Raw genomic sequence first — 12,972 nt, 5'->3', positions numbered from 1 at the left:
ATTTGTCACATATCTCCATATACACTCAGGCGCCTGGCATAATTGCAAAAGGATGGCCATGGAATCTTGCTGTACTTGCGCGACCCTCCTCGCACAGGTGCCCCGCTACGGTGCCTCGGAGAAGCCGCTGCCAGAGCATCGATACTTGGAGTGCTGTCCGCGTGTCATCTGCGGCAACTGCCTACATGTACGCCCTTTTCTACCCTGATGATTGCCTCGAACGTTTTGTTTCCCCTCGACTACGTAGTCTTGAATGCGAGTTCGCCGGTCTCGCAGAGGACTTCTGGAACCCACTTGACGGCCCTCTTAGCTTTTAGGCCAAGTTCAGGGAAACCAACGACTAGTTGGTTCGGATGATCTCGGCGTTCATTTCTCGACATCCAAATCAAGCCCACGCATGGCGAATCTCGACTGACATGGCTCCTGTAATTAGAAGAACGGTCGATTTAATGATTACTGTCCCTACTGCCAGATCTCCGTGGCTCCCACCACGCTGCCCCAGGGCCTGAAAGAGCCTCCCGCATACAATACGGTGGCAACAGGGTCGGCCGGGTCAATGCCACCCCCGCCGTACACAGCATCTGCTAGTAAACATGTTGACCCTCTAGATGAGAAGTCGGCCCCTTTGGACGAATCGCCCCCAGCAGAAGATGTGTTACACTTTCTTAACCACAGTGACGACACCATCACCTCTTTGTCTCTTCGATATGGGGTGCCAGCGGGTGTGCTGCGTCGTGCGAATAACATCACCAGTGACCATCTCCTCCAAGGTCGCCGAACTGTGGTTATACCTGGGGAATTTTACAAAGGCGGCATTAGCCTATCTCCCCGGCCCATCGAAGGCGAAGAGGAGGAATTGCGAAAGGGCAAAATCCGACGGTTCATGGTGGCATGCAAGGTCTCCGAATATGATGTTGCCGTGCTATACCTAGAGCAGAGCAACTATGACATCGAGGCAGCGGTGGCGGCCTACGTTGGCGACGAGGAGTGGGAGAAAGCCCATCCCAAGAACAAGTCGACAAGAGGGAAACGAGTAGCGTATGGTGGCAGCATGAGGGGGGTCATGCCGTGAAGTAACCAAAGTGTCAATTGATGGATGTTGCCAATGGGTCAACTTCCCATGTCTTTCTATGTAGCTCGCTGTTTGAGACACAAGCTCAGAATGATGTGCTTGACGAAAGTCAAGTCAAGCTTATACCCTACCAACGCCAAACCTGATATCATTTCCCATTAAGTACAACTAGCAGTCATCCATTCATCCCCAATACTCCAAATAAATAAGCGATATCAGAAGGCAGATCGCGTGCGGAGGTCCTGTAGATTTGATTAGCGCTGTTCGGCACAGGATTGTAGGGTGTAAACTTACAGATATCTTTCGCTCGATCTCTCGAACGGAGCGATCCAGCTCGCCGGCAATCATTTGCTTCTTATCTCTAGGCAGCAATGCGAATCTTTCACAGAGATCGCCGTCGATCGTGCCCTTCACGGGCGCATAATACCCTCTGTAAATCAGATGGTCGCGTCCCGCAAGAGGCGGATCTTCAGAGCGCATATGAGATTCGAGGCTTTGGAAGAAGTCGGCATCCTCACGGCTGACCAGGGGGATGAAGACTCCGACGGTACCCTGCACACCACTCCAAAGCAGGACATCTTGACCACCCACAACCAGGTTCGTCTTGCTGATACTGGTCGGAACATCTTGAGTATAGAAGTGAGTCATCAGGCTAAGGCGATGGTTGGCTCCATGGAGGTATTCCCTTGCATGCTGGAGATGAGCCCCCGCACCATCTTCGTCGGATTCCAAGCTGGCCTTTTCAGGACACCGGACAATCCAGACATTGCCAAATTTGTCACCACCAGCTACTGATTCGTAGTCCACCATTGCAGTGCAGTTCATCCATCTCGGGATGGTATCATCAGCAAAGGGGATGAGCTTGTTGCTTTCATATTTGTAAACAACATAGGTCACACTTTGCTGGACGTCTCCGACGATAATTCGACTGCCCTGGGTTTGCAGGGAAACGATGAGCTGGGGCGCAACTTCGGCTTGTGCCTTTCGCAGCAATTGCCTTAGACCAAGATCGTACGCTCGCAGAGTCTTGCCAATGCCGGCCAACAACCTTCCTTGGAATTGGACCAAGGCCATAGGCGGCTCTTCGACCTTAGTCTTGTGAATGAACTCAATGGTACGACCATCGTCGCTGATGCTGTACACATGAATGAAGCCGCAAGTGAACTGGCGTGGGCTAAGGATCATGTCCTTGCCAGTTCCGACCACCAGGAAAGTCCTGTTTTCTTGACTGGCAAATGAAACCATGCAGACGCTCACAGCGGCCTCGTTCTCTCCCAAGTCCAGAGTCTGGAGGACTTTCTTTTCCGTCAAAGGATCAACAACACTGATGCAAGAAGCCCAATGATTGCGGCCCCGCGGATATCCGAAATCTTCCGGCGGTAGTACTTGAGCGTCTCCGTTGACTATCGACGGATCCGCCAACAATTTCGCTCGGAGCTCTGGCGGCAACGTGCCGTTCTCCGACTCAATAGTGTAGAAGTAAGGGTGTTCAGGGTGTTTTGCTAGATGCTTGGGGGTGTACGTGAGGGGAATGGACTCCTGCAACAGTGTGTTCCCAAGGTTGTCAATGGAGAAAATTCTGGCCACTTGTTAGTAAACTGGGTTTGCAGAGTTTATGAAATAAACAAGGGTATGGGTTGAGGAGAGTCAGAAGGAACAATTGGTACAATATAAATGTGTTATCCTCATAGCCCATGGCTTTGGATCCCAATTTATCATCATTCTCGGTGTTCGAGGGGAAAAAAAGAATAGACGAATAGACTTACTTGAGATTCGGGCCTTGGATGCCCACCATACCCTCATCGCATTGCTCACTGCTGAAATTCCACCCCCACTCCAGGTCATCGTAGTCGAGTGGCGTCATCATGAAACCTTTCGTTATGGGGTCCGAATAGCCCAGCCACGTTCTGGAACTCAGTGCCAATGCGCATGTTTGGCCCTGCACAGAAACCTGGAATAGTTTGACGGGCTTGGGCCCCAAGAACTTTTGCCGAGTATCTGTCAACTCGCCAGTGATCTCATCAAGGACAGTCCTCAGATACACTCCGGAGTGCAGACCGATGTGGAGATATAATGTAGTTCCGCCAAAGGACGAGTCTTCCATTGCCATGATGGAGAGAGCAGATGGCGCAGCTGTGAGAGCTTGCACTGATTTGCTTTCTAGAGTGGACTCGGGATCCAGACTGAGCACACGGACTGTGCAGTCGTCGCAACCAACGGCAAGGAAGGAACTTCGAAGGCGTCCCTCGGGCACTTCACCTAAGCTCAAGCAGGTGACTGTGCCGAACATCTCCTTTCTCTCATCGTATTCGGCAAGCGAACCGTCCGAGTCCATTTCGAAGTAGACTACCTCTCCTGAGCTGAGTGCTACAGCAACTTGCCTTGCATTGGTAGATGCAGCAACAATGGAGCGATGTTGGGGAGCCTCCCACTCGTTGACTCGTCCTTCGCGAATGTGTCTGATACCCTTGGGATGAACCTGGATCAAGCCGTCGTCTCCGAGCTGCTGTACAGCCAGCGTGGGGACAGAAGATAGGAAGCCAGTATCCGTGACCTCCTCGACCGTCTCACCAATACTTAGTACAAGGGTGCCGTTGCTGAAAGAGAGCACTATGTACGCATCATATTGGTCAGTCCGCGCCAATCTTGTGGTCCACACCGCCGACGGGACGCCGGGAAGTTCAGAGGCAACAATCTCGTTGACGGCTAAGCCATGCTTCAACGTGCGGAATGTGCTTCGGGCCCCGTTGCCGCAGATGGAGTAAATCTGGGGAGCATCGTCCGCCGTCAGGTTTGCAACCTTGCAATCCACCAAAGGATTCATGGAATTGATGCTTTCGACAAGACTGAGGTTCTCTGCAACCCTGGGATAAAAGTACGCAGGCTTGTAGGCTTCTTTAGCATCGGTAGGATAATCATCGCTTGAGAACTCGAGCTCCTCGTCATCGTCGCCCAGCTTCTCGAATTGATAGAAGTGGTGGTTGCCAAACTCGCTTGCCCCGAAGAGGAAGCCGCTCTTCAGAATGCAAAGGCTTGTAGAGACCGGAATAGTATCGAAATACTTGATTTTCAGACGTCGGACCTCTCCAGTGGCATTCCCCTCATCATCCTCGGCCATGTCGATGGTGACTTTGAACAGATCGCCATCTTCACTCTGGAGCAAAAAGAAAAAGGCGCCTGCACTGCCTTTCAGCTTATGCATAACGCCCGAGACAATCGTCCGTTTCCGCTGGGGATCCTCGGTGGCTCCCTTGCGCCTCGGAACAGGAACGCGGAACGCTTCTTGGTTTGAATGGCGGTATGTGATGCTTTCTTCTCCGCAAACAAGCACGCCACTAGGGCCGTCGTTACCTCCAGGAACCTGGAACAGTATAGAGGCCGTGGGGTCGACTGGCTCACTCCATTTTCTCACCACGTGGTTAAGACCAAGGTCGAGCTCGTAGTATACGAGCTGTGTCTCGGCCTCCTCCAGAGCCTGGCCCGTCGGATCTTGATCACTTTCGGTGTAGTCAATCTCCAGGGCGGCAAAGACGGGGTTTGCATAACCAACATCCAGGGCCACCATTGCAAGCACCACAGTGCCCGCCTTGTGCGCTTCCAGTGGGGACGAGATGGTGAGCTCGGCTTGGGAATTCCTATTCAGGACATAGACCAACTTGTTCTTCTCGACTGACGCGATCAAACACGCGCGTCCTTTCGGATCGCACGCCAGATACTGGCCTGGGATGACGCGACGCACCCCGGATTTCCCGAAGGTCTCGAGTTTGTCCCTGACAAACTTGTTCTGTTGGGGGTTGTACTCGACAATTGTGATGCGACCAGAGTCGGTTGCAAGGATAATGTAGTCTGTAAAAGACATGTTAGCTTTGGCCAGTTCGAGATTGCTAGTGAGATGCGGACCTGCAAATCCTTGGACTTCCTGGAAGAGGTCTCACGTCATGGTGGTGGTAATGGTGATGATTCTCATTGTGCTTCTGCCGGAACTTCATAAGAATCACTAACTGAAGCCAGAGAGGTATATTGATTGCAGTGAGAAAACTTACCCTTGTTGCTGCCGGCTAGCCGGAAGGCTGCGATGGACCTGATGATGCCAAACACATCGTGGGAGAGAAGCGTGATGACTCTGCCCTGTGCTGGATCGGGCCGCAGCAGCGTCAAGCGCGAGCCCGAAGCTGTGAGAATCTGCTGTTCCTTGGTACCGCTGAATTGGCCGACGATTGCCTGGGTGATGGTTGTCGGGGGTTGAATGGTCAGCGAGTAAAGGAACATATTAGAAGTTGCCGCCATCTTGAACTACTGGACTGCGCAGATGGCCTGCGCGGCAACAATCTCTGCCCAGTGCCTTGGTTCTCGTTAGAGACTCGACGGGTTGTGGTTAAAAGGAATGTGAAATTTTGTCATTACCGCCTTTGAGCTTGCGCAAGTTCAAAAGCTATGCACAGCTGGTCCAGCTTTGGCAGCAATTTATTGGGAAAGCTTCAATCTGCCACGCCCCACCGCCTTAATATTGGGCCATAGAGTAGAGAGTAGCGATATGCCGATTACTCTATTGAGAAGCACCGGATGATAGCAAACCATGCGCTAACTGCAAGGGCACCTTGGAAAAGCCTATACTCTCTTGAAGCGAGACGAGTAGTTGCCCAATGGAACCTATCATGCGTTCTGCCGCTTCCGGCACCTGCCGGAGGTGCTTGAGGACGCCCCGAGCAGCGACAGCAAGCGCCGCTATGCACTCGAGGCCATTCTCGCACATGCCATTGGCACGACGATCGACCACCTCGAGGCGCATTGATACAAATAGGAATGGAAACGCCCGCTCTATTTCTTTCCTCGGCCAGAAGAAGAGCGAAGGGAGCGCGGCTGCTCGGTCCGGGGTAGCCTCGAACTCAACCGAACCTCAAACTCCTCTGGTCCTGCGACCCGATGATCTGTTCCACCCGTATACTCAGTCGCCCATACCCGAAATCCGCCACCGAGCTGCATTCATGAGGCAGCATGCCCTGTGCCCTCATCCAGACCATAGGCCGACTCGAATGCCGGCAAACCCCGATGCCGCAGCCGAAGCCCATACGTCTACTGGCAACCAAGCGCCGGCACATGTCGACTTTGAATGCCCGGATTGCGGCATTCCGGTTTATTGTAGCGAGAAACATTGGGCGGAGGATTACGAGAATCATCTGCAGATATGCGACACATTGCGCCAGATCAATGAGGACGACCATGACCTGCGCTCGGGTAGATTCTTCCCGGAATTTGAGTACGCCGGGCCCCAGATGGAGGAAGCAGCCATCAACATGACCAATTGGGACACATTTCTCTATACCAGACAGTTCGATGCCATCAACAACGATCGGAGTATGCGCCAAGTCACCAGGCTACTCACGTACCCCATGACAATCGGCAGTGTTCTTCACGAGCTGAGTCCCTACAATGTCCGGAAGGGTGGACGTCTGACGCCCGAAGGCTTGAAGAGTTTGAGCGCGTTACGGTACACATTGCATCCGCCCAAAACGGGCGGAGGTGACGGCATTCGAGGTCTGCGCCCGGAGGCGCCACCCGTTCGGATCTTCATTCTCGGGGCCCGGGCGGAGTCGTCGCTACCGAGAAATGTCTGGGTTCAGCTTGCCCATCTCTTCCCGAGGGGCAAGTTCCATCTGATTTTCATTGGACCTGAGAGCATGGCAAACCGCGACGACGAGTTCCCCTTACCTCCGCGCACGCCGTCTAATCCGTTCGGCGCTGTCGTCGAGGATCGTGTTTGGCCGTCCATGAAGGTCTCCACAATCGTGGATTACTACCACACCATACACAAGACAGGTCTTTTCGCCCCATACGATCCGTACTTTGATTGTTTTGTGCTCTTCCATCCGGGTCTCGGTCACCCAGCCAGTTCGCACGAGTGGAGCGAGACGATTCCTGCCCTTTTGGAGACAAAGGCCCCTATCATCGCCACCGGCTACACGCAATACGACATGGAGAGAGATATCGATTGGGTCAACAAAACGTGTGGCGGAGAATATGATTTGCTCATGGAGCCAGGGAAAAACACATTCAGCAGTCAGCGCTGGGATCTGAATGACCTTGATCCCCAAGATGTCACTTGTGGTAACTGGGGTGTATGGGCGTTTAGAGGAAAGAGGTTCGTGGCCATCCTTATCCATCATGTTGTCCTCACTAACCTCTTCTTGCAGATACGAGACTACTCACAAGAACTCGGAATAGCTCCGGGATACTCCAGAATTTGTGCATTCATCGTGGACAATATGATGCGGCATGGTCGGAGCGGTGTATAAGTACATTTTGGAAGGATGGCTCGGTTACGGGTTTGCAGTCACTGCATCACCACGGGTCTATGTACAATTACATCAATGTAGATACTATGGATAACCCCCTCTACATCAATACTTCGAGGCTTGGTCTATCAGTATACCTACAAACATGACTGTCTTACATTGTGCGCACTCCAGATATGACACCAACCAGACGCGTTGCCATGTGTCGTATCTCACTTAGGTGTTGTTCAGACCTCTATCTTCCTCAGTTCCCCAGTCGAGGCTTACCAGATCCCGTCTCAACCTTGGTGTATGTAGGCTTCTATAGGTCAAGCTGCGTATCTTACAACTTCCTACCTGAACACGAGTTCAGGGGATCTATCAGTACATGGGCCTGAAAGCGGCTCAACCCAACACTGTACATAACGATGTTGCGCAATTAGCTCAAAGTTGGTCAAGTGCACGCATAAGTACAAATTGTGATGACTACACAGTACAACTGAAGAAAAAACCAATCTCGCGAGTTGAGGTTTGGAAGTTGAAGATATATGCGCACGTGCCGCCGGCTCGCACCCGTTGCAGTGGTTCGAATCTGAGGTAGGCAGGTAGGCTTCCCGTGTGGCACTCTCGGGGTGGCACGGCCACTGAAGCCGTTGACCCGTCAATCTTTAGCGATAAAAGCAACCTAGGCACTAGGGACTAATTGAGGTCCCTTGGGCAGTGACGTCTATTTGGCCTCACGACCATTCATTCATTTCGGGGCGACGCAAACCACCACGATCAACCTCAACTGGACCCAAGGCTGTAGCGCTATGTCAATTTGGCGGATTGGTTTACGGCGCTACTACTGTGAGGCATTTTAATTCGCAACCGCCCACGCCTTCCAGCGAGAAACTCCAGGTTGCAGCTTTGCCATGATCTGCCGATAGCTTGCTCGTTACCAGACCGACTCCAGCCTGGCTGGCAATGGCCTCGACCACGCCCCGATTCATACAGAACAGCGCCGTGCCCACGCCTGTCACGCCTGTAAAAAATGCGACCATCGAGCCAACACTCCTGACAGCCAGTCGGTCAGGTACTCCCGTCCGAACGGCCTCGCCAAGGTTACCGCCGTCTTCAAATCTACGCAATGCGCGGCCGGTGCCGGCAGACGCCCTCTCGGACAAGGCAACCATCGCTTTGATTCGCCGCGTCCTGTGCGCGCAGAAGGCGGCTGATAGGGGCGGGAATGCGCCGGCACCTATCGAGGAGTTGCTGCCGCCCCTGACCAGTCGCAACGACGTGGACCTACAGCTGTATGCTTTCATCTCCATCATCATAAGGGACTACGTGCAGACCTGGTACACCAAGATCACGCCAGACGAAACGTTCGTCGCCGAGATTGTGCAGATAATTGCGCATTGCACCCGGAGTCTAGAACAGCGGCTGCGGGAGGTGGACTTGGAGAGCCTGCTTCTTGACGAGTTACCTGAACTGCTTGATGCACATGTCCGAGGTTCGTTTATGACAATGTCCCCAGAATGCAATGGCCCACATTCTCGTCATGCTTCGTCACGATACTACTCTCCAGTAATCCTGGTCGTTTGAGCATCCACTGGTGATGCACAAGGACTAATTCATGCTGCATAGCGTATCGAACTGCCAGGACTTCGGTGGCCCGGTCCCCCGTCGAGACTAATCCCCGTGAGATCTATCATTCGCTATGTCCGCTACCGGCTTTGTCTCCGGTCCCCAAGCGAGATGACCCAAGAAGCATCCAGAGCCAAGCGGATAACGAGGTTGCATATCGCCAGCTGCTGGTTCAAGGCCTGCTAGCGTTGCTTTTGCCTACTGAAGACTTGGAAAACGAGTGTCTAACGTCACTCGTTGGGCAGATATTTTCGGAGCTCATAATAGGCAACCTCTTCGTCAACAAGCTATCGGAACCATGGATGCTGTGGGAAATCCTGATCATCCTGACACGCTTGGCCGATAGGGGGAGTTCATCGGACACAACAGGGTCGAAAAAGAGCGACGGCGCCGCCGCAAGCGAAATGGATGGCGCTGCTAGGGGGATGGGTTCAAAGCAACCCCGGGGTTTCTCTATCAGCAGAGGGTTTTGGTCTCTGATACAATGGGGATTCCTCGCGGTCAGTTTGATTCGTGCTTTCATCGCGACTACTGCCCTGTCTCGCTCGTTGCCACCCAGGCCGCCGCCCCTCGCTGCCCGTACGCTTGGATTGAAGGACCATATGGACGGTGAGAAACATTATGATTCACTTGCAGACCACCACTCCCTCGAAACACCAGTCAAAGTGCCTATCGCACAATTCAGCTTATGGCCCTGTCTCGCTAATCTGCTCGAAATGGACGTCCGCATGCCTTGGCTCGGTGGAACCTTGTCATTGCTGCAATGGGGAGCAGTGACGGGGCCTTGGAAGGTCGCAGGCTACGATGGGATCATCGACAGGTAGGCAATCTCACCTTTTCTTCTACCCTCCACAAAGCCATTTTCATTTCATTTCATCACTCCGCATACACGACGAGTCACGGGACTTGCCCTCTTCCACTCAGCGCTCAGAAGCCTCCTTTCTCGCGAGTGTAGAGAGCAGGCATGTTCACTCCTACAACACCTCCATTCTACGTGTGGTGGTTGCTACAACCAATCAAGTGCGACCGGCGGCACTGGACAGCGTACCTGCTCCTGATCAAGCGAGAGCGAGCCAAACGGTATGCTGTGCGACACTCCCGAGCGGTGGATGTCGAGCCGGGCCATGCTATTTGCACGGCTCAACTTCCCATCCATCTGTCCTGCGAGCAAAGTAGAAACGGGACTGTCCAACCAATCCAGGCCCCTCTTTCCGCAGCCAATAATCGGCTGATACTGGAAAGTCGGCGTCCGATTGCTTGACAGACGGCGCGGGGCTGACCCGGGCAAGCAGCCCTGACCATCCGCAAGCCTTATTTACGCGCCGGACTTTTATATCTGCAAGGGTCCTGTGCAACCCCCGGTCGATATGATTGTCAGCATCGCTAGGCCGAATCTCTCGATACAACGTACCAATACGACTCTATCCTGCCATGTAATTTACCATCTCACTCCTCCTCTTAACGCCCCACAGCATGCCGTCGGCCAGACACACACTCATGGCTCCCGCTTCCTCTTTGGGGCTGCATACTGGAAGCTTTATTCCGTATCCCGGCAAGAGATCGTCCGCTAAGTCGCCTTCACAGCGCCTCGACGTCGACTTGATCAGGACTACTATGAAACATCAGACCACAAGGACCCCCTCCATCTCACCCTTGGCTTCCGCAACGAGGCCCGAACTTACTCTTCTCAGCGAGCTGCGAGGGCTTTTTGTCATTAATGACAGCGCAAGAAGGTCGCCGAGTGGCTTGACCCAACTCCACGGTACCACTCTCTCTTGTCATCGAGCTGATGAGAATGTGGCTCCGGTGCACTTAATCCTCCGATTGCTGAGTACCTGCTTCTAAGCTTACACCCCTTCCTTATGATTCGTCTTTGTGGGAGAAGTCCTCTTGCTTTGATCTTGGGCAGAAATCACCAACGAGAGCTGTCTTACACGAACAACATGGAGCACCATCCATGTAATGATGGGCGCTGCAGTTGGCTCAGCCGTAGACCCCCTCTTGGAGCTTTGGTGAAGCTATGTTCCAAGTTCTCCCCTATCAACCTATTCCACGAATGATCCATGTTGTTCATTGCGATTGAAGCCCCATGGGAGAAGGGCTCGTCATCCCGTCCCATCACGCACCCCAGGCCTAGATGAGCACGCATTATCGTCATTGTCGAGCCTGACCGCGGTTGACCGAGCCCCATACCGGTGCGGCCTCCTGTGCAGGAGTAATCTGCATCATCTTTCATCTGTAATTGTGCATTCCTGGACGTTATTGATCCCGTTGGCCTGACCCCTCGTACCACGATGCGGTGCAACCTAGCCCCCTCTTCTTTTACCTGGCCGGTCGCCTCCCGTACCCTTGGCCTTACGCAGCAATCTATATTTGCACCGTTCTATATTGTGGCACTGTGGATTCTTGAACCGACCGAGGTCTCCCTGGCTAACCGTCTACTTGTTCTACAGACTACTCTGGCACTCCATTCAATCTCGACTGCTAGACCCGGCTCGATTGCCCCCACTATTGCGCTCGATTCGCGCAGCCGTGTTCCCCAACAATGCTCCAGGGACCCCCAGTCTCGTTGCACCCTCATCCGACGAGGAGCTGGCGGCCCTGCGTCGCCGGTGCGCTAGTGCGGTTTGGGCGCTTGTGCCGAAGATGGTGGGCAAGCTGTACTTTGGGTCCGCGACCCCCTTCAGTGAAAGCTCCTCTTCACCACAACCGCAACCAACCAGCACCAACGCCGGAAACAAGGCGACTAGCGGTAACGCTGACAAGACCCAGACCAAGACCCAGATCAGCGTGCACGCTCAGCATGTGCGGTTCGGACCGCCAATAACGTCTGTCGACAGCAGCAGTGAAGGCAAAAGCAACAACGAGAACAGCGCTACTACTCCAGCTCCAGGCAGTAGTAATAGAAGCGCAACTAAGGCGGACCCGTTGTCTTCGGCGCCCAGGTTGGAGGCATCTGACCACGCCCGGTTTGCTCAACTGGGCAGCTCCAATGAGAGCAATGTAACATCTGCTGCTACCAGCCGTGACCCTGCCAAGGCAACGACAACAACCACGGCTGGTGCCACTGGTACTGATAATGCTTTCATAAAACCCGGCGAAGCAGTTGGGGGTGCAAGCTCTGCTGCTGCTGCTACCACAGGTTCGGGCTCAGTTATAAGCAAAGAAAGGCCAACGTCGGCAGCAGTGAATGCCGGCGTCGATAGCTTGGCGCCTGAGGCAACACCGCTGCAGTGCCATGGGGAGGACGACAGGATCTTATCCGAGATTGAGACGGGGATCCTGGACGTGTTCTCGGATGCCTACTGTAACAAGCACCTCATGTACGGTGTGCTCGAGCTGATCCTCGTGCGCCTTATGCCCGAACTGGCCGAGAGGGGCGTGATTGACCTCTGGGAGGAGAGACTTAGCTGAGCCGATGTATGTGTGCTATTATACATAAATATTCATCATCATTAATAAATAAGGCTTTTTTTTTTTTTCCTATTTTGTATACTTCTATACTTCTTTTCTAAAAAGGGGCCAAGCTTGCCCGATGACGGCCCCCGGTCTATAGAATAATACGATTTGGTCTTGGGTTGTAATATTCACGCCCGCGTGCACGCAGATCCATTATTGCCCTTGACAGAAGAGGAGGAGGGTGGGAAGGGCGCTGAAGAGTGTGGGTGGCATGGTAGCACATTGCGAAGAGCCGCGCTGCTCGCCTGTGACCCCCGGTAGAGCCTGGTTGGTCCGTGGTCGGTTCTCTCCTGCGCGCTAGAGATGGGATGTGTGTATGTGTGTGTGTCTGTGTGCGTGCCTTCCCCCCCCTGGCTGGCCCCTTGCCCCTCGCGGCGGGCGGGGGGTTAGAGGCGGGAAGTTGGGTATTGTTATTGTTTCTGTTGCTGTCGTTCGTTGGTATGTAGGTGCATGCTCTTCATCGCTTAGAGCAACCTTCTGGGCCATTTGGGTCTTCGTCTTGGGATTTGCGGGTCGTCGGAGTTGCAGTTGCCCTGGTGT

At 53.5% G+C, this 12,972-nt stretch overlaps 4 protein-coding genes across 4 annotated transcripts; 3 read left to right on the top strand and 1 right to left on the bottom strand.

The window, feature by feature from the left end:
* Positions 1 to 31: 31 nt before the first annotated feature.
* On the top strand, positions 32 to 1,072 carry PG985_015602 (uncharacterized protein; the record flags this gene model as incomplete). Its single annotated transcript, XM_066835368.1, has 2 exons — positions 32 to 187; positions 434 to 1,072. Coding segments are annotated over 2 exons (795 nt in total), but the record flags the coding sequence as incomplete, so codon positions are not given.
* A 215-nt stretch (positions 1,073 to 1,287) lies between these two features.
* PG985_015601 (CPSF A subunit region) lies at positions 1,288 to 5,359 on the bottom strand (the record flags this gene model as incomplete). The annotated part of the gene is made up of 4 exons (XM_066835367.1): positions 1,288 to 1,314; positions 1,367 to 2,651; positions 2,839 to 4,918; positions 5,116 to 5,359. The coding sequence occupies 4 exons, from the start codon at positions 5,357 to 5,359 to the stop codon at positions 1,288 to 1,290; spliced, it is 3,636 nt and encodes a 1,211-aa protein (XP_066676570.1).
* A 368-nt stretch (positions 5,360 to 5,727) lies between these two features.
* PG985_015600 (mRNA processing protein) lies at positions 5,728 to 7,294 on the top strand (the record flags this gene model as incomplete). Its single annotated transcript, XM_066835366.1, has 2 exons — positions 5,728 to 7,211; positions 7,264 to 7,294. The coding sequence occupies 2 exons, from the start codon at positions 5,728 to 5,730 to the stop codon at positions 7,292 to 7,294; spliced, it is 1,515 nt and encodes a 504-aa protein (XP_066676569.1).
* A 1,016-nt stretch (positions 7,295 to 8,310) lies between these two features.
* On the top strand, positions 8,311 to 12,387 carry PG985_015599 (uncharacterized protein; the record flags this gene model as incomplete). Its single annotated transcript, XM_066835365.1, has 4 exons — positions 8,311 to 8,839; positions 8,974 to 9,793; positions 11,427 to 11,778; positions 12,013 to 12,387. The coding sequence occupies 4 exons, from the start codon at positions 8,311 to 8,313 to the stop codon at positions 12,385 to 12,387; spliced, it is 2,076 nt and encodes a 691-aa protein (XP_066676568.1).
* Positions 12,388 to 12,972: the final 585 nt, after the last annotated feature.

The sequence above is a fragment of the Apiospora marii genome, assembly GCF_038362585.1.
Source record: "Apiospora marii strain CBS 49790 chromosome Unknown utg000013l_segment0_segment0, whole genome shotgun sequence".
Lineage (NCBI taxonomy): Eukaryota > Fungi > Ascomycota > Sordariomycetes > Amphisphaeriales > Apiosporaceae > Apiospora > Apiospora marii.
The sequence above is the reverse complement of the archived record's forward strand: the minus strand, read 5'-3'. Positions and strand labels throughout refer to the sequence as shown.